General features: G+C 58.9%; 1 protein-coding gene across 1 annotated transcript; it reads right to left on the bottom strand.

Moving 5' to 3' along the window:
- Nucleotides 1–18,940, bottom strand: GAL3ST2 (galactose-3-O-sulfotransferase 2). Its single transcript, XM_044242049.1, has 4 exons — nucleotides 18,896–18,940; nucleotides 5,351–5,434; nucleotides 3,295–3,559; nucleotides 1–2,807 (listed from the first exon to the last, which is right to left on the bottom strand). Exons 1-4 carry the CDS (start codon nucleotides 18,922–18,924, stop codon nucleotides 1,989–1,991), a joined length of 1,197 nt encoding a protein of 398 aa, XP_044097984.1. The 5' UTR covers nucleotides 18,925–18,940; the 3' UTR covers nucleotides 1–1,988.
- Nucleotides 18,941–23,601: the final 4,661 nt, after the last annotated feature.

Genomic DNA, 23,601 nt, shown 5'->3' with positions numbered 1-23,601 from the left:
TCCAGCATCACCAAGGCTCCGAAATCCCCCCACCTTAGAGGAGTTTCTGCAGACCCTGTGCTCCCAACGCTACCATTTTAGCTGCTGCAAACAACTTGATTTGAAACCTCCCTTCTGAAGGGAGTTCCCTTGCTGGCTGTTTTCCAAGCTGTCTCTTCCAATCTGCATATACTTCACTTTGAATAAATAACCCTGAAATTCCTTCCAAAGAGACAGAACTGATTTATGTTTCCTCCAGCCATGAAGGCAAAAGCAAACACCCTTGGATTTCTACTGGAACGTCGTGGTCCCGATCCGTGTGTCGCTGAGAACAGACCCCCTTCTGGGGCGGCAGGGACAGAAGCAGCCACCTGTCTCCCTTACCCCACGCTGGCAGGCTGGCCAGGCTGACCCATGCAGGGAGCTCTGTGGCTCGGGGGGGCCCGCCTGATGCTCAGGGCACCACATTTGCCTGGATACTTCCTTCCAACCAGGGCCATATTTTCATTTCTTTCTTTGGCTGTAGCTTCTTACTGATAACCCTGACCCTCCATCAGGCTCTCCATTATCCGCCTCATGGCTCTTCTGCATCTGATTGCTTTCTTCGCTGTCCCTCAGGTCAGGCCTCCACGATCTCCTCTGGGTGGAGGACGACAATCCTCAGGGTGGTGTCCCCGCCACCCCTGATTCCGCCCTACCCGTTCTGTTCTCTTCTGTCTCGGTGTGGTGCTTTGAAAGTCACGTTTTCAGTTTCCAATATCCTCTTTTCCTTTCAAAATCTCGACAATATGTCCTCTAATCTCACTGAAAATTCATTCTTCTTAAAATTTCCCTCCATGACACTGGTGTCCCAGGGAGCTGTCTCTTCTGATTGCTGGCAGGTTCCTTGACAGGTAGATCCCCGAGAAGGGTAGCCATGCCATACATGGAGCCCCTCCTCAGGTGCCCCGGCCAAGCTCCTGGGGTCGTCAGGCCCGAGAACCTTATGAGGAAGGAGGATGGACCGGGTGCCAGGCAGATGGGCCAGCTGAGCCTTTAGGCTTCACATGTAAGAGCAGCTCTGTTCCGTGAGTGCCCAGACCCCCTACTTTCCTCAGGACATGGAGTCTACAGCACTGGTGTGCACCCCACTCTAACCTCCAGGCCCCCAGGCACCCGGGATTGCATCCTTCGAGACAGGGGGCCCTCCGTCCCTCCCAACAATTGACAAATGGGTGCCTGGATACTGCCCTCTGAGGAGGCTCTCCAAATGCCGTCAGCCATGCGACCACCCTCCTCTGGGACTGCATCCAGGGTGCCCTCCAGGACAACGGAGTGTGCTATAAGCCGCAGGAGCTCCTCCAGCAGGTCAGACAGCCCACATTCCAAGGGGGCCATCTGGACAGGGGGCTGGGGCCCTAATTCTCACCTTGAGCTCTGGCTAAACCATTTGTCTCATAAGCAGTTTCAACTTTTCTCAACCTAAAGCCATTCTTTACTTGCAAAGATGCCTCATCCAGCCACAGATGGGAAGCTGGACATTTCAGATCCTTGCTGCCTTGAGCCAGCTTCCCAGAGCTCCCTGTGGGCATCACACAACCCTCTCTGTGACCAGCCCCATGTCCCACAGCCAGCAGATCTGGGGAGCCGCCAGGGCTCCTTCAGAGACTCCCAGACCCGCTGCCCGAGCTTTTCCTGACCCCCTGCGCTCGAGTTCTTGTGATGGTCGATGTGCCCACATGTGTCCTCTCGAGGGGCAGTATGTCAACTTGTAATTTAGTGTCACTCACTTTCCTATCTTGTAAGGTTTTTCTACCTGTTAACCAGGTTCAAACCCTCAGGTCCCAAAGTGGGACCCTCACGGCAGTGGCGCCTCCAAGAGGATGGATCCCGAGAGGGTGCCTTTAGTGGGATCTTCACCCCGAGGCACAGCTGCCCCAAGAGACCCCCTCCTCACCAATCGGTACCCTGGTCTCCCAGGGATGACAGGAGAAGGGCTGGGACTCGTGCCCTGTCCCTGGCGCTGCCCCCTACTCCAGGAAGTGGAGGCGTTTGGGTTGCTTTTCCGGGAACTGCAGGGCGTACAAGCGGGCCATATACTGAAGCTCGGGAGTGACCATCCTCTCACACATCCGCTGTGTCTGCTCATCCAGGCCCTGCCTGAGGTTGTAGCCCAGGATGTCGGCCTGGCCCGACTGGAAGGGGCGCAGCTGAGGGTCGGCGATCTGTGACTGGTTCTTGGCCGCACCGTCCTGCAGACACCGCTCCCTGAGCTCCCGCCGCCGCGCCCGCAGCCGCGCCACTTCGGCGCGCAGCAGCCGCGGGCCCAGCTCGGCGTGCGCGCGAACCCAGAAGCTGCGGTTGAAGTGCTGATAGAGCTGCCAGTCCAGGGCGCACCAGCGCTGCGCGCGCTCCCTGCCCACAGCCGTCAGGGGGACCACGTTGCGCGCGCTCCGCGAGTTGAGCCGGAAGGTCACCACGTCGTCCAGCCGCCAGCGCAGCGCGCGCCGCAGCAGCACCATAGACTCGTCGAAGTGCTCGGCGATGAGCACCAGCTGGAATTGCCGTTCCACGTCGGCCAGGCGCGCGCGCACGTAGCCCTCGTCGTCGGCGCGCGCGTCGTTGTCGAAGCCCAGGTCGAACCACATGTTGTTTCTGGCAAAGGCGTTGGGCAGGCCCACACTCTGGTTGTAGTAGGTCCACGGGGAGGCCAGGAAGGCATCCAGGCTCTCCGCATCCCTGAACGCAGGGACGTAGTCTTTGTAGTACGTGAAGGCGGACTCCAGCTGGAAGACGGGGTTTCTGATGATGGAAAAGTAGAAAGTGTCGTTGGGCATGACTTTCTGCACCTGTGTGGAGACCGGGCAGGAAGGGCTGGTGACTCTCAGGCTCCCTGCAGCAGCCCAGCACGCAGACGCCCCCTCCCACAGCACAGGAAGGATCCTGAAGCATCTGAAGTGGGCCCCGCCCTTCCCCAGCACCCCCAGCCCCTGCTCCCCCTGCACCTTCGGAAGGCCAGTCAGGGGGAACCCCCCATCAAGGAAGTGAGGTGGAGGTAGGTGGAAAGGGCGGCAGGCCATGAGGGCACCTGATTCCAAGAACAATGACAGCCAACCGTCTGCAGGAGAGAGGAGCAGGGTGCACGGCCAGCCACCCCTGCCCCCAGGTGAGGCTCTGGCAAGGTCTGCAGGTACACACATCCACAGCCTTCGTCCCTTTGGTGTCTCGGGCACAACCACCCCTGTGGGGTTGTGTCGAAGGCACAACCCCATGGGGAGCCTGGGACCGGTCCTGACCGGTCCTTCCACTTCCACCCCTCCTGCCCATGTCCCACACCTCAGGCAGGTTGAACCTCAGGTGGTTGCCCATGATGTTGAAACGCTGCTGCGGGCCTTGGGACTCTGAGCCCTCCACGTAGCGTGCCAGGAAGAGCCAGGGATAGCCCAGGTGGAAGCTGGAGCCTGCGGGCAGGGCCACGGACAAGTTGTGCGTCTCAGCGAAGCGGAAGAGGATGTTGAGCACAGTGCTGCTGGCCGTCTTGTGCGTCTTGAGGAACATGACATTGACAATGGGCGGCCCCTCGGCCTGGCTCCGGAGCAGGCTGGGAGGAGAGCATGGCCTGTCAACCAGGGAGGGTCCGTGGACCCCCCACCCAGTGCAACCCCCAAACCATCTTCCGTCACCAACCCCTCCCCAGTCCAAGATCCCCCGCCCCACACTTGCCCTGCCAATGATACCAGACCCTGCACCTCCAACTGTGCTTCCTTCCACTCACCAAGAGACCCCCCAACCCTGCAACCCTGGAGGACCCACCCGCACAGACCTGACTGCTCCCTAAGTGGCCACATCCTCTGTCCCCCCACATACCATAGGTTGGGCCCCTGGGGCCCTGGCGCCCCCTCTCTGGCCTCCAAGTTCCTGTCTGGCCCCCAGGGCATCCAGCATGGTGCTGGCCCCGTGGCCTGGACCCCACACCCAGAGTTTCTTGGCTGACATGTCACACAGGGACCGGCCAGGCTGACTGCAGGGCTGAAGGGGATATCAGTGCCCACTCTCATTGTCCCGTGATGGCACCCAGCTCGCTGTGCCTCCAGCCTGCAGTGACAGACACCCCTCCTGCCCCAGTAAGAATAACCCTTGATAGTGGGGGACAGGATACACAGGCATGTGCCAGCCCTGGGGACAATGGGAGGACCATGGGAGAGACCCAAGGAGCTTTGGTGCCCCCTGAGGTGATCCAACCAGAGAGGTGGGGAGGTGGGGAGAGGAGGCCTGGAGCCACACCTCTCAGCGGCCAGGCCGAAACACAGGGCCTGAGTGAACATCCCTGCAGACCCTGGGCCTCACAGGATGAACCCCAAGCAGGCAGGAGATCAGGGGACCTGACCTTCCCAGGCCCACCCTGGACCCTAGCCCTGACTCCTAGTACCTTGTCACTGAAAGACTCCGCATATAGACACCCCCCCCCAGCCATTGATTAACTAACTGCTTCTTGGCTTTTCTGTAATCGCTCGCCCTTCCCCTGTTAGACCCCTCCCCCAGTTAATTGTTTAACCACTCCCTTGCCTTTCTGTAACCACTTGGCTTTTAGGGGGTGATACTGGTCTCCTGTTTCAACAGGATACTTTATGCGCATAGTCACATTGGCAAGGGGGTCGCCTAGGTACGTGGGCCTAGTCACGTAGGCAGGATGCTTCTCTGCTGAGTAATAAGGTCCAACTCCCCCTCCTCACTCCCCCTCCCCACCTTTCTCTTCGCGTGCCGGGGTCCTTCAAAGCCAATCTACAAACACGGAGTATGCCTTACATTTAAACCAGCCAATAAGAACCTTGTAACTATGTTTCTGCTTCTGTACGTATGCTTTTGCTTCCCCAAACCCCATAAAAAGGCCCTGAACAAAGGGCTGGCGCGCGAGTCTTCCTAAGACTTGATCGCCCGCAGGTACCTGTGTCAACTCAATAAACCTCGTGCTGTTTGCATCTGATCAGTGGACTCGGCTTGGTTTTTGGGTCCGGGGGTCTCCTCCTGAGAAGGGGTCCATTCCGGGGTGCTTGGAGCCCCGGGGGATCTTTCAGTCACCCTCTGCACACAGCAGCTCCACCCAAGATACGCCCACCCCTGGCTCACTCCCACCTTCCCTGAGCCTTGCCCAGAGGTGTCTTGCCCAGAGGCCTGGGCAGCTTGCTGCCCTCAGGAGACCCTGGAGGGCTCCAGAAGGCTCTGGATCCCTAAAGGGAAGGGCCCACTCCTCCTCTCATAGACAGGAGAAAGCTGAGTCCCCTGGGGAGGCACGAACTGCATGATCACTAGCCAATGCAGAGTGTGACGCAGAGGTGGGCAGGCTGGGGTCACAGGCCCTGCCCCGGGGGCGGGCACCCCGCGCAGAACTCACGGTATGAACAGCCCCACGTCCATGTGCAGGATACCAGCCAGAAGGAGCATGGTCAGGGCCAGGAGGAGGACAGCATGGAAACACCTGTGGGGCAAAGAAAGACCTTCAGGCCTCATCAGGGGCAGGGAGGGGCCGGCACAATCTCTGCCCCACCATCCACACCCCCATCACTGTGTATCCATTCCTATGGAGAATATACCCGCACCCATCCCCGGGGCGGGGTGGGGGGGCCTGGGGTGGGGGACCTGAGACCCAGGAAGGGCCTGAATCATCAGACTCTACCCCCCTCCCGGGCCCCCAGTTGCATCGGCAGCAGCTCCGCAGTGGCTCCAAAGCCAGGAGAAGCTGGGGGGCAGAGGATGGGGAGGGGCCAGCTGATGGGCCCTGAGCAGGGTCCCCTGGGAGACTGTGGCCTGACAGAGACTCATGAACTCCGCACCCCCGGGGACACATCAGGGGAGGGGCTGAGAGGTGGGACATCCTATAATTCTATCCCTGGGGGAAGGGAGGGGCCCCATGAGAGATAGAGAGGCCCTTTGGAGGGTCTGCCTGCATACCAGGCGCTCAGTAGGTGGGCTGGAGGCATGGGTCCCTCCCAGTCCCCTTCACCCAGGGGAGATGCTGCAACCAGATCAGGGAAGAGACAGGACTGGGGCAAGGGTCAGGTGGGACACCCACTTGTCCTGCCAGCCCTGGGATAAAGGAGCTGCAGCAGCACCTTCCCACCCCACCCCACCCCTGCTAAGTGTTCCCGCTAGGGCAGGGCACTGAGGAAGCACTGGACTGCAAGCAAACTTACCAGAAGGGATCCCCCTGCCCCTCCCCACCCCAAGGCCACCTGGGTACACAGGGGGCGGGGCCTGGGAGGGATAGGAAGCAGCAGCTGGTCTCCTCTATGAATATTACTGGTGTATAAGCCACCCCAAATTCACACCCCCAGCCTGAGCGAGCCCCAGCTCCCCACTGGGGCGTCCAAAGGCATCAGAGTCACCAGGGTCCAGACTGCAGCTCCTGATATGCCTGCCACACCCCTTCCCCTTGGTGGTCAGCAGTTCCCTCCACCTGCTCTGGCTTTGTGACCCCATGAGTGCCTGTCTGTCCCACCTTCAGCCTTGAGCCATAGCCGCTCACCTCCTGCACGGCTCCCGAGCCCATGGCAGGCTGCTGCCCCAAGTCCACGTGTCCCTGCCCTCCCATGGGCAGCCCACTCTCCCTCAGCAACCCAAACAACCCTTGCATCCAAAAGCCCAGTGTGCTCAAACCCACACCCTTAGTTTAAAAAGCCAACTCTCAGGGATGCCTGGGTGGCTCAGTCATTAAGCATCTGCCTTTGGCTCAGGTCATGATCCTAGGGTCCTGGGATTGAGCCCCACATCGGGCTCCCTGCTCGGCAGGAAGCATGTTTTCCCTCTCCCACTCCCCCTGCTTGTGTTCCTGCTCTTACTATCTCTTTCTATCAAATAAATAAAATCTTTAAAATAATAATTAAAATTAAATAATCTTTTAAAATCTTGAAATAAATAAATAAATAAAAATAACTCTCCAGGCCAACTCTCCAGGTTGCTTCTCTCTCCAGCCACCCCCTTCCTCTAGTCCTCACACATCTGGCCTCAGGGCCTTTGTGTATACTGAGGATTTAGCTGCTGCATGCCTCACCCCCAGCTCCACTGGTCTCTGCTCCATCCTTACCTTCCCCAGTGACCTCCCCAACCCTCCTGCAGGAGCTGTCACCACCCTCGCTGTTTCTCCCCCCAGCCTCACTGCTACCTGGAGGGGTCATGTATGCTTCTGTCTGAGTATAGTCTGTAGTGCCCATGAATGAGTAAGCCCCCTTGGTCCCTGGAAGAGAAATAGCATATATAAGTCACATTTGCTGAGTGAATAAATGAAGCCAAGCACACATTCTCTCCTCCTGCTGCAGACTTAGCAATTTGGGACAAGTTTGGAAGGTGTGGGAGCAAATCTTTTAGAACAAAATGTCCTGAGACCCATAAGTGGAGCTACCAGTCAGTGGCTGGAAAAGGAGTCAAGGAATTGCTATGGCACACATTTTCATGTCGGCATAAAAGTGCCACATCACTTAGCTCCTTGGTCCCAAGAATCAGAAAACAGTGGTGGATTTTCCTCATCAATCTAGAATTCTGGAGAGGGGAGGCTGCTGGTTCTGGCAGACTCAGCCCCACCACACTGAGGATGTTGACATGTCTCTTTTTCCAGGTTTGTTGCCTCATGGTCACAAGATGGCTGCCAAGCTCCAGACATCACATCAACAAGAAGGGAAAAGGAAGAAGGGACAGGGCCAGCCATGATAAAGAGCCAAAAAGCTATCTAGAAGCTCCTAGAGAGCCTCCACTTCCATCTTGTTGGCCAAAATTCGTTCACATGGTCACCTCCAGCTGCAAGGGGGAGCTCAGAAAGCATTTGCCAAGTGTTTACAACTGTATGGCGGGGGGCCAGGGAGAAGGTGGTGTCTATATAGCTCCATTTCTATAAATCTATGGGAATGCTGGGGGGCAGCCAGTGCCCAAGCTGGGCCTGCTCACAGAGACAAACATGTCTATGAAAGAAATACAAGTGGCAGTCCCAGATGTGGCCTGGATGGTGGCCTGCAACCCACGTGGCCAGGCCAGCAGCTGGGGCCCCTCGCAGCCCAGGGCTTCCCAGCAGTCACGCCTCTGTTTGTCCCAACACTGGGATGGCTGGCACCTTCCAGATACCAGGCTCTTCAGACAGGATTCACGAGCCCGACGGCACTGGGCATGGCTGCAGCCCACCGCAGGCACACAACAGCCCAATAAGAAAACCCCATCTTCGGGGCCTTGGGCGGTCCACGTCTCTGCGGGCGGTCCGCATCTCCCATTATTTTCCCGGCATGTGATAGGTAAGTGTCCATTATGTTGCTGTCTGTTACTGATTCCAGCCCTTCAGCGCTGAAAACGTCCATTTGCATTGAGGTATCTTCAGCTGTGATTTCCAGCAAGCCGACCTGCAACATGGCTGCTCGAGAGAACCACGTGGACCTCCTCACTCCACAGCAGACAGCATCGCCCCACCCAGCTCACCAGAGCCTTGCCCTCGTGCAGACGTGAGCTCAGCTGGGGAGAGGCAGGGGTCTCTTCTGCCGGGGTCAGAATGCCACCCGGAGGGGCTGCAGCCTCTTCGGCTACGCCCTGCATGTGGCCTGGCCATCTGACAAGTGGACCTATATGGTTTAGTGGACTGTTGACTAGATTCCTTCTGCGTCCTGAATTCTTGGAGAGATGAAGCACCTACAAAGACCCGACTTCACCGGTGACGACACAGGGCTTGGATTCTGAGCTCTGAGAGGGATAAACCAGTTGAAGCCACCCAGCCCGACCGCTGCCTCCCGGACAGGTGGCTGCCAGGTCCCTGTCTGCAGACACACCCAGGAAGGTTCCACAGCTGTCCTTCCCAGTTGGTTCCAAGTTTTCACAGCCTTCTTCAGAACACTGTCCCCTCCCACCTGCTTCCCAAGGACACACATACCACGGAGTAGACTCCTAGCCTCTCCTTGGATGGGATCTGCGGTCAGAGGGTGAGTTCCAGACTTCCCTGTGTTTGAAGAGGGAAAAGGACAGAGGGGTCTCTCCAGGAGCCGGGGCCTGAGTCTCCCCAATAGGCTGTGCCTGGCAAGGGCAGACTGTCTCATGGGCTCCAGCCACACAGAGGACCAACTGGTACTAAGGCCTCTGAGCAGAGGAAGTGGGGCTGAGGGGGCTCTCCCATGGGACACTTGGCCTTTAGGAGGTCAAGTTGCAGGTCATGAGAGGATTGGATCCCACACCTGGACTCCAGAGCTTAGCATCTGGACAGGACACAGGGAGGAGCTTCCTGCTTGGACATGGGTTTTTACAGAGAGGTTTACAGGGTGCATAGGAGTGTGACAACCAGATGGGGAAAGCATTCCAACCAAGGGGAAGTAGGACTGAGAAGCTGGCCTAGAAGAACCAGACAAGAGCTAGGCACCTCCATCAGGGCAACAGTGGAATAGCAGGGAGACCAGACTTGGGCCTAGTAGGACACCCCTCAGTCTTCCCATGACATGAAGGTGGACTGGTATGGGCTGACTGCTCAGTGGTGAAAGGTGTGTCCACGTGCCAACCAGGGAAGTGGAGAGGAGGGGATGGCTGGACCAGTCACCGCCCTCGGGCCCTGAGTCTGAAGCAAGGAGTGCTCACCCCTACACAGCTGTGGCCAGCACCCCTCCATCCTGGGGGAAAGGAGATGACCCATTTCTGCAGAAAACTCTCAAAGTTTAGGGGCACCTGCGTGGCCCAGTCAGTTAAGCATCTGATTTCGGCGCAGGTCATGGTCGCCGGCCCTGGGATAGAGCCCCCACATTGGGCTCCCTGCTTGGTTGGGTGTCTGCTTCTCCCTCTGGCCCTACTCTGTGCTCTCTCAAATAAACACAATCTTTTAGGAAAAAAAGGGGGGCTCTTTAAGTTTAATAATAAAAAAGTGGAGTGTCTGGATGGCTCAGTTGGTAGAGCATGTGACTCTTACTCTTGAGGTTGTGAGTTCAAGCCCCACATTGGGTGTGAAGCCTACTTTAAAAAAAATAATAAAATAAAATACAAAATACTCTGGGAGGTTAACATAATTCCCAAAGGAGAACCCTTAACTAGAAGGTCAGTTTTAAAGTTCAAATGGAAGGAAATCATATAGTAACAGCTAGGGAAATTCTAAGCGATAATGAGCAGGAGTGTCCAGTCTATACCACAAGGCCCAGAAAATCAGTCTCTGGAGCTCTTTGGGGTTTGTGCAGGATGGAAGGAGCCAGGGGGGTGTGGGGAGTGAGGTGGCTTTCTGGGCACGGGGCAGAGGGAGGCACGGCAGATGGCATGAGCTCAGCTGGCCAACTCCAGAAAAGGATTATGTTGGATTTCCACCTCATCCCATCAATCAGAATCCATGCCACACAGGCCATGTGCCTGGCCTGAGGCCCCCACCAGGCAGCAGCAAGGAGGCCTGTGGCCCAGAGCTGTGTCCCCCCATGGCGCCCACTGTCCCCGCCTGGGCAGCCTTCACTGCGGCCCAGCTGGAGACAGAAGGAGACACGCACCAGCATCTTTCCACGTGGAACAGCGCCAGGACTCCAGGTGGAGAACATGGCCATGGTCCACAGCCATGACACGTCCCAGGGAGAGGGGCAGGTCGGGTCAGAGCAGAGCCTTGGTGGAGAGGGTGGAAATCAGGGCACCCCAGAAGCCCAGGAAGGGAGATGAGGGGGTGCTGGTGACGAGGAGACGGGGACTTTGCTACAATGTTGCCATCCCACGGGAAGCACTGTGCCCTCCTCAGTCGATGGCCGACCTGGGAGCTCTGCACCCGGCCTGGGTGTCTCATCTCCACAGGCTCCCGAAGCACATATCCTGGCTTGCTGGCTCTTGTAGCCGCTCGAAAAGAAAGATTTCTCCAGCTTCCATTTCTGGGCACTTGCCACTAGAGGAGAAAACCACCTGTTTCACAGTATGGCATCACTTCCGGTCACACCACCTATTTACCATGCATCACGGTCTTGTCCCAGAGTTCTGGTGGCCCTGACTTGGCATCCCTGCCATCTGGGCTTGTCTTGGGCTCCTCCCAGCCCAGGCCTGGAGCCAGCTGCATCTCTAAGGAGCCTGGTGTCCTACTGGCAGGAATGGTCTTCAGGGACCATCCTCTGGGGCAGCTCAGAGAAAGTGGTAGTTTCGGGGCCCTGTCGGGCGATGGAGACAGAATCCTTCATGAGCTCACACGGGCGTGTCCAGCTCCAGTTTCAGCTAAACCCCAAACCCACAGCTCTTTGAAGGAAACGTCTTACAGCGTCTCGTCCCCTTTCCCGCACAGCAGTGTGGTCTCCAAGTCACAGGAGATGGCAGAACTGAGGTCTCCCATCCTTACTCATCTCTCCACCCACAGTGCTCACATGAAACCAAAGCAAGGCCACGTCTAGGCATCTTCCGTCCCTTGTCCACAAAGGCAGAAGGAGAGCCCACCACCAGACGGGAGAGGGGCCCCACCTGGACGTGTGTGATTCTCAGGGGGCCCGGGTACCTACAGCCAGTGAGAAGGAACAAGCTTTCCCGAACCCCACAGGGCTGTCCTTCAGAAGGCCAAACCCTGGTCCCGGGGTCACACGGTCACGGGCTCTTGCACTAGTCCAGCCGTTTCCGCCGAGCCCTTCCCCTCTCCCTGCCCCGGGAACCTAAGTGCCAAGGAGGCCACAGAGGTTCACGGCCCGGACAGGACCATTCCAGCGCCAGCTGGTATGCAGCCCCGCCAGCTCCCCCGGACACTGCACTATCCTACCTTGGACAACAACCTCTGCCAACACCATGTGTCTCCTGGCCCCTGAAGCACGGACTAGGTAAACTCTGGCACATGCTGCCCATCTGTTACAGGTTTCTGCATTGACATTTACAATCGCCCCTCTGGTCTTGAGGCAACAGGAATTTGTCTCCGTTCTTCCAGCTGTACGATGAGAACAAATGGTCCTCAGAGAAATCCGTTGGTTTCTAAAGAGAGGCTCCTCTTTTGCCAAAAGGCCCTCTGGTCCAACACCCACGGGGTCCGCAGGGTCCTCAGTTTTGAAGCCGCCGGGGGCCAGGTGGCCAGGCGTCAGGACCGCAGCCGGGCCCGCAGGTGGGCAGTATGTTCTGCCAAGCAGCTCAACAGGACCAAGCCCCTCTGTGGCCTGTATGTGCCCTGTACACAGAGTGTCCCACAGACGCGCGGTCAGCATGAGAGCCCAGTGCATGGGCAGTTTTAAATGGGGACATTGTCTGGTATGTGAATTGCGTCAATGAAACTGTCTAAAACGATAAAAAATAAATTTAAAAATATTCTTAAAGAGCTCAGCTGCCAAAAAAAACCTGAAAGCTAACAATTGTGGGAATAAATAAATACAGCTGGAAATGATTACCACGCGACATTGCTTCCAAGGGTGTCTGCCAAGCTGCCTTTCCTTTGGCAGTCGGCCTGCATGCTCAGTGAACACCTTCCAAAGGGTCTCAGACCTCCTGCATCTGGAATCACCGGGGAGAGGGCTCCAGGCCCCACGTCCAGGCCGTGTGCCTGCTGCCCGCCTCAGGAATGTTTACGAGGCTGCTTCCCAGCAGTGGTCAGGGGGCCAGCAGTCTCTCTGTCAGGCCTTGCCGGAGGGGCCACGGCATCCCAGCCCATGAAAACAGAACCCCTGCCGCAGAGGCCTGAGAGCCAAGGCTGTCCACCAGATGCAGCCCTGGTCTGGTTCCGGTGGGGCGCAGGGAGAGCTCAAGGCCCCCAGGCCCCTGAGCCCCAGATGAGTAGCTGATGGCCGGGGGCAGGGAGCCCCTGAGCCCCAGGTGAGCACTCCAGGTGGGTCTGCCCTCAGGTCACTCGGGAGAGTTCTCCTGTGTCTGGGTAAAAACCAGTCAAAGAGCTAAAGTCACGGGTCACAAATAGGGTTAAGACATCCCCACTCCAGCTCCAGGAACTCTGGTTTCACTGAGCTTGTTGACTATGTGGGAAACTCACAAGGGTTTTATGGAAATGGGATTTTTATATCCAGGATCTCTCTCTCACACACGTCAATCTATCTGACCAGCTCCTGAAAGACACAGACATCTGCCTCAGGGGGACTGTAGACAGACACAGAACCCAATATCTGCCGGTCATTCAGTGGCCAACCAGTTTTAGCCAAAATCTAGGAAAATAATACTGAGCCTTATCTCAGAGCTGACAAGTCAGCCCCACAAAATCCACAACCACCTGCCCAGCCACCCTGTCTCCCTTTCCTCTTGGTGGCCCCACAGCCTGAGGAAAGCAGAGTGGACTGTCCCCCCTGCACCCCCACACACAATAGTTGTTACAAAGCCCTCTGTCCTCTGGGCCTCCAGACACAAGCACGGGCTTTCTTAGAACACATTCTCCCTCAGCGCACCAGGGCCCTAACCCAGAGCTCGCATGTAGGGTCCAGAGTTGTCAGATAAAGCCCCCCCCCCCCCCACCGTTCATTCTTCACATGGTCCTCGTCGAGCCCCAACGCACTGCAGAGCACAAGGACAAGCCAAGGGGAGCAGGTGCAGTGGGAGTCTGGAATTAGTGGGGACCGAGGACAGGACTGACCGTTCCTCAGGGCTCCCCCGACCATGGCCAAACACTTGGCCTAAAATGCTGTCCCATCAGGAGACCAGGCCCCGCAGGCCCCCTCCCCAGCTCAGCAGCCTGAGAACCACCAGTGAGGAGCTGGCCTCCAGTGCCCCCCCCAGACAGATCAGTGTGAGGCCATCGCCGAGCTGCCCAAGGTCTCCCCGGGGCTGGGGACAACTCCCAGGGCTTAAGACTCTGTCAGTGCCAGGTGGATGGAGGCCACAGGCCAGGGAGTCGGGAGCACGGAGCCATCCATACGAAAGCCACATCAGAAAGGAACAGGGATGGGGTGTCAGACATCCAAACGCAACATCTCGCAAAGAACAGAGGGGAATGTGGGCCACCCTCCACCCAGGGGCTCCTTCTAGAGAAAGAAAAGAAGGCCACATCGTTACTGTCTGCTGGACATGAAGAGCAGAGACACAGCCACAGATGCCTGTCCCTCCACCCACCTCCCGCTGCCTCCCTCCCTCCCGGACTGTTGAAGCCCATGGCCCCACACCTGAGTCAGGAGTGATGGCCGTGCTTTGACCAACAGAACATACCAACGTGATCCTGGGAGGTTCCTGGGAGACCCATAAAAATCTTGCAGCTTCTGCTTCCTGAAAACAACCCCAGAGACCGCCCCCCAAGGGGGCTGCAGTACTTCCAGAAGAGAAAGGCCACCTGGAGCTTTGAGGTGGCCCAGCCAGGAGCCAGCGAGTGAGGCCATCCAGGGCCTTCCAACCCCACAACCACCAGCTGAACACAGCCCCTAAGGATACGTCAGGCAGGACCCCGAAAAAGAGCATGGCATCACTTCCAGTGGCTGGGTCTTGCATCTCTCCGGCCTTCTCTCAAACACCCCTGCATCGTGCTCAACAGCTCAGGTTGTTGCTGGCCTAGCTGTGAGCAGCACCCATTTTCTGGGCAGTCAGTTCAGTGGGTTACCCCCTCGGGGCATGGAGCTAGCACTGCTAGACAATAGAGTAGAATAGACATAGAATACAGTGGAAAGGGATGGGGTGGGATGGGGTGGGTGGAATGGGATAGGTGCCTGGGTAGCTCAGTTGGTTAAACATCTATCTGACTCTTGATTCCAGCTCAGGTCTTGATTTCAGGGTCATGAGTTTAAGCCCCACATTAGGCTCTACACTGGGCATGAAGCCTACTTTAAACAAAAAAGAATAGGATAGAATGGAATGGATAGGATGGGTTAGAATAGATACAGAATAAAATATATGACAGGGTAGAAAAGAATAAACAGAACAGATTAAAATAAACATGGAGTAGACAGACCAGACCAGAAAATGCCTGAGAACAATCAGCTGTGGAAAGGTTGAGGGCTGTGCTGTGATACTTGTCTTCACGCTGACACATAGACTGAATTGTGTCCTGGGCAGTGGTCCTCCCACTGTGAGAACTGTGAGAACACAGTTCACTGTCACTGTGAGAACACTGGCGCTCCGCTATCGCACGGCAGGTGCATCCTGCCTCTGCCCCCATCATGCTTCGTCTGGGGAGCCCCCACCCACTGGGAGGGCTGCCCCAGGCCCAGGAGTCCCGGTCTGTGTGGGGAATGTGCCGGCTGTGGTCTCTCCCAGCCTCTCTGGCCCGTCCCCACTTTTCTTGGGAGCCCCACAAGTCCTAGTACAGCCTCTTCCCTGCGCCCACCCCAGGTGGCGGGAGACACTATCCGCTCTGAGGGGCGGGCTCAGACCCTCCTTCCCTCCACTCTGGCCAGAGCTGGGGTGGTGGTTCCTGGGTGGGTGAGCCTGGCCTGGCCCTGGCCCTGCTCAGCTGCCCTGGCTTCCCCCACCCTGCCTGGGGAGGGGAGATGAGCAGCCACCACGCAGAGCCGCACCCCCCCCCACCCCTCCCCTGCCCTCCCACCTCCTAGCTTGTCCCAGCCAGCTCTCAATTGTGCAAGGACAAACACTAACGTTGGAAAACCAGTAATCCACCTTGGGGCAGAAAGGAAAGGGACCCCCTTCCTTTTGTCCGAGTGTGGACTTTGAAAACTTGTAATTGTGAATTCCCCGTCTGTACCCTTGAGATACATGTACAGTTCTAAAGAGCTGAGTAGATTCTTGCCAGTCTTACAGCCTGGGAAAACATGCATCCTGCTGGGGGCGGGGGCGGGGGGGGGGCGGCGATCAGGCTGTCATCTGAGCCCCCGTGTGAGGGCATGACTCCCAGGGGATTCCACGCCCAATCCCTTTCACACTGAGAAGGACGCCACACCCCAAGGACCCAGGCCAGCAACTTGGGCCAACAGCCTGGTCTCTGAGGCCCTTGTCAGCCTGAGCTTCCCACACCAAGCTGAGCAGTTCCATGAGCCCACAGCCCACCAGGCCAGCCAGGAGGACGCCCCCCCCACCCCCACCGGAGCCAGGCCCTCCTGTCAAGAGCCTCCCGACCCAGCCTGCACCTCCCCTCATCATCGACAGCAGCCCCCTCAATAAGTCTGCTGAAGCCTGCATGCTTGCTGCCACTGTGGGCGCGGGGTCCACGTAGCCGGCCCCTCCCCTGGCCCCGCATACCCAGGAGACCCACTGCCTTGAGGGACCCTTGGCAGTGCCCACCCCCCACCAGCAGGAGCAAGCCGGTCTCCACCTGACAGGAGCAGGTAGGGGAGGGGCAGGCAGGGTCTCCTGGTCCCACACCCCCGACCCCCCACACCCCCCACACCCGCCCCGAGCACCCAGGGTGCCTGCAGGGGAGAGGTGGCATCAGGTCACTCTGGCAGACCCCATGGACTATGGCCTTGGCCTCTGGGGCTGGACACCTCACCCCGTGTCCACTAGCGCACTGTGAAGGCCCCACCCTCAGGACCACTGCAGCAGCCACCAGGCTTGAGTCTGGAGGGCCAGCGGTGGTGGCCTCCCCTTACCCAGGCAGACCACGCCAGCAGGTACCGGTGGGCCATAATGCTGGGAACATAGGACACAACTTGCAAAGCACTTCCCATCTGTCCTTCACAGAGGTGTCCATGGCTCTGAGAGGCCAGCAGGCTGTGAGCCAAGCCTCTTCTGGGGCCAGGAGTGGGGACGACACTACCTCACGGTCTTCAGCCCTCCATGCTCCTCCCACCCTGCTCCTGCCCAGGAGAGAGGAGCCTCACAGGGTACCAGCCACCGAGATTAGGATGGCCACATCTCCAAGCTGTGGTCAGATGCCAAACACAGCGCCTTCCAGAAGGCGTGGTCTTGACTGCTTCTGAGCATGGCAGGAGCTCCGCCCTAGGGCGTCTTCCAGATGGTTCTTTCCTCTGCCCACCGTGCCCAGACCCACACAGCACACCCCGTCCCCCAGCCGGAGCTTCCAGGAGACTGGCACCGATGGCCCAGCCTCCCCAGGGTCCTAGCCAGCCGGCTCAGCAGACACCTGTCCACGGCTCAGTCAGGGATGCCCACGGATGGGCCAGCACTCTTGCTGTGGTGGGGGGTACAAGACAGCTTTCAGGCAAAAGCCAGGCTTTTCCTAGGAGCATGGTGACCTCACCGGATCATGACTGGGGCAGCACCCTGGGGCCTGCCATCAGCCCCAGGCCTGGCTCCCTCTGGCCTCCATGCACACCCTGTCCAGCCCATTTGCGGCCCCCACAGCGAGGCACCAGAAGACTTTACCCAGGGCTCCCTGCGCATCCCCCCACTACTCTTAGAACTGGCCCCATGGGTCACATGCCTCCCAAGGGGTCACACATGGGGACACACACGGGTCTCACATGGGGTCACACATGGGGACACTACTACCCCCCCACTACTCTTAGAACTGGCCCCATGGGCAGGACTCCTCAGGGCTCAGCACTCCAGGGGCTCCCTTGTCCCCAGACACACAAGTATTCAGGGGGCCCCCCCATGACACATTCAGGGCCAGGACTCAGAACTTTGGGGTTTCCGTTCTGCCATCCAGAGATCCACCACCTAGGGCTGGGGTCCCCGGCAGCAACAGGATTCTGCTGGGGGTGCCACCCATGTCTGGGCTTGTCCCAAACCTTGGGGCAGCTGAGGACGGTATGTGCCTTCATACATCATGATCCCGGAACTCACTGAGAGGGGGAGGTCTCATCTCTGCTCCAGGCAGCTCCTCAGACCACCCAGGGCCACTGGATACCTGCGTGGCCTCGTCTCCCAGAGCCATCTGCTCCCTGTGCCCAGAGTCTGAGTAGGCCCAGGCCAGCACTCTTGGGCCAGGCCCATCTGGGACAGTCCCCCCGTCCTCAGGGCCATGGCTCAGCCCACCTGTCAACCAGCCAAGCACACCGGCCTGCATGGGAAGAGCCTCCAAACATTTGCATAATTCAAGGAAAATAAACAAGAAGTTCTGGACAGTCCATGCCTCTCAGGGTGTGGGAATAGTAAGTGAATGTGGGCGCCCTTCCTCCTGGGTCTTCAAGCCAAACTGGGGAGCCTGGGATACACGGAGCAGCTGCAGCCCAACCCTGTGTCAGCATAGTCACCTTCGGTAGGACTAAGACACACCATCCTGCTGCCCCACCAGGCAGCCTGCTTCCTGGGTCTCCCCCTGGGGTTCCCTCCCCTTCCGTGAAACCAGAGGCCTGGGCACCAGTGGGGCCCGGGCTTGGCCTCTAGCTAGCCAAGCAATCCTTCCCAAACCTTCACGTCTCCCCCTTACAAGCTTGGTGACCCCATTCACCTCCACGGAAGAGGGACACCTGGACCCTCCCCCCTCGGACAGCTCCTGGGGGACCCCCTATCCTCACCGGCGGGTGGAAGTCATGTCTTCAGAGATGCTGGTCGTGCTCAAGCCCAGGACCCACAGGGAGGCACCCAGAGGCACTGGCTTCTCCCCAGAGCATGTGGGATGAGATAGAGAAGGAAAATGCAAAGCATTTCCAGGCACACCCACCTCCCCTCCACACCTAAACTGCGCTGAAAAATCCAACTTCTTCTATGTCTATAAGAGAAAACAGCGCTTATGACTCAGAGCTGGCAGGGCCAGGCACCCACACCCTAGAGGAGACTCGCTCTAAGTCCCTGGAGCCCCCAGCGAGGGCCCTAACACACATGCGGGGAACTAGCTAGAAGGGTCAGGGGCTCAGGCAGGGATGCCCCTGAAGCCAGGAAGACCCATGCTGCAAACATAGGGGCCTGACCGTGGCCCGGGGACCGAAGGCCTGGAGGTCCCAGATTCCTAGCCACCGCCTGCCCAGGCCTTAAGCCCAGACACAGAACTGTTGTCGCCTGAGCTTGAGCCCCGTATCCCCTCAGAGCCCCAGGACCCAGGAGGGGTCACTCACAGTCTGAAATAAAGCCCCAGCTGGTGAGTCTGGGGCATCATAAGAGAAAAAAAAGCTCCAAATCTAATGACTTCCTTTTAAAGACAGAGAATAACTTCTGCCAGGTCCTCAGACCACCCAGGAATTCAAGACATGTTTTGTGTCTGTGCTGCCAACACCCCCCAGCTTACCTGTGTGTGCCCCCCGGCAGGGGTGGCATGCTGTCTGGGGCCTGCGGTGACAGCAGGGGGCAGCTGGCGGGCTGGCAGATGGAGCCGGCTCTCGGCCCCTGGACACAGGCACCGGGTAAACTGTGAACTTCCCTCCCCGGGGAGCTGGCCCGTTGCTCAGGTGCAAGCGAGGCCACACCCTCTACCCTGCGGACAGCTTCAGCCTCCGCTCTCAAGAAGATCCGGACTTTCCTGGGGTGTGGCGGGGGGGGGGGTGGAGAGTCTCCTCTCTGGGCTCGCTCCCCAGGCTGCACCCTGCTCCCCAGGCTCCGTCCACCAAAGGGGGGTTGGGGGCATGGGCAGCTTCCAGGGCCTCTGGACCCAAAGCTCAGGGCGAGGTGGGAGGTGAAGGCGGAGGTTCAGCCGATCTCTCAGAGGATGAATAAGGGAAACAGGAGATCAAATTCAGACCTGTTCTCCTCTACTGCTTCACAGCTCGCTTTATGCTAGGGGAAGTCCGACTATTTTGTACGTCTTAGGATCGTAAAGAACTTTAGAACAAGGACATTGCAAACGCGAGATAGAAATACGAGTAGAGAGTTACTGCATGAGAGTAGTAAACACAGTCTGAAGATGAAGGACAGACAGGGACGGGGGGAAGCGTCTCCAGCTCTCCCACGAGTGCTACATCCATCAGAGGACAGAAACCCCAGAAGAGCCAAGGAGGCGGGCTCGGTGGACACCCCTCGCCACACCAGCCACGGGGCACCTGCAGCTTCATGCGCCCAGCCAGCCAGCGGGCTGCAGGACGTCACCGCCCGGCCCAGCCCGTGGGCCACCTTCCCACCACCCACCCCGCCCCCTACCAGGCCAGCTGAGTCCCCACACCATCCTCCCTGCTGGCTGGCACCTGGCACACTGATTACGTTGAAAAGGCGGGTGGGCCAGGGGCTTCGAGGAGGAGAGGGGTGCCGTGGACGAAGGCCAGGTTAGGCTGCTCCCATGTCCACTGCTGCTGGGCCTCCCACCCCCAGGTCAGTCAAAAGGAGCATCTTGCCACAATGCACACAGTGTCACACAGGACTCCTGGGTCCAGCTCGGAGGGCAGGGAGTCTGCACCCTCAGGACAACCCTCCACTGAATGGGGGAGGATGAGGTCTGCTGCCACCCTCCATGGGGCTCCAAGAGGGATCTCTGTGGAGTCAGGGCAAATGCCCACCCTCCTGCTCATGGGTCTGAAGGAACTGGGGCTCTGCCCTCCAAGCCGCCACAGGTTGGACCTTTTTCCCTCCCCGGGGAGCTGCCCAGACAGCTCTCTTTCCAGACAGCTGCCCAGACAGCTCTCTTTCCAGGAGGGTCACAGGGAAGCCAAGAGCACACCTCACGCCCCCACTGCAGCCCATTCCCTACACCTCACAACATGAAAAACCACATGACCAAGCCCAAGGTCAAGGGGAAGGGTGTGGAGCCACGCCGGGAAGCGGGGAGCCCCTCCCCATAGGGGGCCCTTCCCGGAGGTGGCAGTGATCCATGGGACATCCTGTGCAACACCTGCAACCCCAACCCAGGTGAGAGATGTCACTGGATGTAGACCAGGTGCCCATGAGCTTCCTGTGGCTCTAGGGAGGGTGATGGCAGAGGTAGGGGCCTGGCCCGGCCCCTAGTCAGACTTCGGGCCCTCCTCCCCTCTGTTCCTGAGTTCCCCGTGCAGTCCTGGCCACAGTGTCCCCTGTCTACCCTCCCACCGGGGAGCCCAGTCCAGAGAAGCCCGGTCCTTCCTACAGCACAGGGTCTCCTCTGTTTCCCTGGGGTCGGCCCTCTTTGGGCCGGAATGCAGGTGCCTATCTGGCTGCCCAGGAAGGGCTGTGGTGGGGCCAACAGACCGAGGCACCCATCACTCTAGCTTCAAAAGTTCCTTCATCCACCTCAGCAGGTTCCCGCCCCCATCCAAGAAAGCACGCTTCTGGCTGACAGGGCACTCATCTGTCGGTCCACTTTGAGATGGAAAGGAGTCCCCAGGTGGGTACAGGGCCAGGACTCTCCAGCACGGACACCCCACCTCCCTACCTGCCTGGGCCTCCAATTTTGTTGTTGCTGGAAACGATTCCCTTCCCCCTGACATACTGTCCCTGTAACCCTGACTGTCCACCAGCACCCTGGGTGGACACTGGCTGCCCCTCACAGAGCCAGAATCTCTCACGGGTGACAAGCATCCGGCTCCATCCTGAGCGACCCGAAAAACAACAGAGCTGCCGGAAAGCTTCTCTGTGGTAGCCCCGGACAGTGATGGGTGGGGCTCAGGGTCCAGGGTGATGCAGCTGGAGGCACCAGGTGTCCAGAGCCGTGGACCCCAGGGGGGCCCTGTGGGACCAGGCCTTGGCCAGGGGCTGGGAGGCCAAATTGAGGGGAGAGAATGAAGGGTGGTGCAGCTGAGTTCAGGGAGGACAGGGCAAGGATGGACCATGGGGTGGGGAAGGCGGGGGCTCCAAGAGAGGAGACGTCCATGGGAGCTACCCTGGGGACATGGGATGGGCAGGATACGCTGCAGGGTGCTGGGACATGAGCCCACCCCGCAGCGTCATCACGAGGCCCTGAACTTGGGAGACCTGGCTAGAGGACCTTTTCTACCCTTCAAGGCCTAGCAGATGGGGCACACAAGGGGCCCTGGTGGCACCCTGGAATGCCCCTGTCAAGGCAGTGGGCTCAGTGAGAGGACAGTGTGCTTCTTGTCCAGCCCCCACACAGGCCCCCCACGTGGGATGGATGTTTCCTTGTGCCCTGTGGCCAGGCCGCATAGCCAGGGCAGGGCGGGGCTGGTCAGTCTCAGAAGGGGTCCTGCTGCTCCTCACCTGCGATGCACCCATGAGCCCCAGTGTCCACTCTGACAAGGGCCTGGATGGAGAGCCCCATGTCAGCCCACAACAGGGGAGGCCCAGGGGACAGCGTGGATGTGGGTGCCCAGAGACACCCACGGCCTCCCCTCCCCACTCACCCATGCCTGCAGCCTCAAGTCATGATCCCAATGGCAGGTGGCGGCCGACTCCACCTGGACACACCATGAGCCTCTGCATCCCCCCTCCCTGCTCCACATTTAAGGGGGACACTGCCTTTCCACCCGCTGCCCAAACCTTGACTGTCATCAGCTGGGCGTCACCTCTCTGATCCCTGCATTTACAGACACTGGTGCCCAGGGGCATGTTTCAGCAGTTGGGGTCCCTCTCCCCTGGCCCCAGATGGGAAGAGTGGGCTATCCACTGTACCCCCAGTTCGGATTGGGGCTGGGGGAGCAGAACAGGACAAAGCAATGTGACATGGAGCCTTGGCAGCCCAGCCCCAGGGACGGAGGGAAGGAACCATCGTGGTGCCCAGGCCGTGGGCCGAGCCCCCGAGAGAGCAGTGTCTGCTGGGGTCTAGCTTACACCCAGCAGGAGGATTCCAGGGGACACTGGGAGCAGGTGCAGTGCCCCTGCTGGCAAAGCCACAGCTGGAGGGCCCAACGGGCACTTCCATGCTGCCCAACTACAGGATCCCTGTCCATGCTGCCCAGGCCTGCCTCACAGGAGGGGCCATCTGGCATGGGCAGGGGTCCTCCAGCAGCATGGGCCTGCTCGGACTCTTGTCTCCATGCTGGACATGCAGTCCAGTCCTGCCAGGGATGGACAGACATGGAGGCACACCCTTCTTGCTGGCCCAGGGCTCAGGGGAGAGAGGGCCAGGACCTCTGCCAGCAGACCAACTGCCTGCCAGTGTCCACAGAGCAGGCCTCCGGGGCCCTGGCTTTGAACCACATCCGTAAACAGGAGTGTGACCATGCCCTGGGAAGAGTCACTGCCCCTGCCATGTCTCTCCTTCTGGGGCCAAAGGCGAATGAAAACTCGGGCAGCCAGATCAGACAGGTCCCAGCCCCATGCCTCCACACCCCCTCGGACCCACATGCCACTCATCTCCCTTGCTGTCCAGGGGCCCATGGCCACTGGGCTCAAAAGCGGTCTGGGCTCTGCATACTCTGCCAGAGACGAAAGGATGGCATCTGCCACCATCCCATGGAGCACCTAGCTTCGTACCCATGGACCAGAGCCAGCAGGGAGGGGAACCAGGAGCCAGACCTACCCAGAAAGCTCTCTCCTCACATACCCCTGCATAGGAGCTTTCCAAGAAACCTCACAGTGACTCTGGGTGTCCCCACAGGGCAGGGGGCAGGATATGCCAACACCCATGGGAGGCCTGCCCAGGGGCCACTATGAATCCAAGACTGCTGGGGGCGGGGTCCAGCCTGCACACTCCTCCTCAGCACTCCAGCAGACAGGTCACGTCTCCACCACCCACCTGGCCTTTGGAGCCTGATCCTTTGGTAGGACAAGACCCAACCTGCTTTCCCCAACCCCTGAGGTCCAACGGGCCTCAAGCCTAGGATGGCAGGTGGTATATTAGGGAAGAGTAGGGTGAGGGAGCCCACTGAGTAGACCCCGGTCCCCATGAGGGTCAGGCCTGGGACTATGGCCAGCATAAGCACAGTCACTGGCAGTGGGCACTGTGTCCTACAGCTTGTCACCTCTTCCCTGCCCCAGGGAAGCACCCTGATGGACACCCTCAGGGCCCTGCAGAGCCACATGACCCCCAAACTCTTCGTCTGAGCCCTCAGGGTCCTCTATCATCAGACACCACAGTCCCGACCTAACAGGAAGTCAGCTCTCCTGAAGACTCTGCTCCCCTCAGGCCCAAGGAGG

This window comes from Neovison vison, chromosome 3 (assembly GCF_020171115.1).
Source record: "Neovison vison isolate M4711 chromosome 3, ASM_NN_V1, whole genome shotgun sequence".
NCBI lineage: Eukaryota > Metazoa > Chordata > Mammalia > Carnivora > Mustelidae > Neogale > Neogale vison.
The sequence above is the reverse complement of the archived record's forward strand: the minus strand, read 5'-3'. Positions and strand labels throughout refer to the sequence as shown.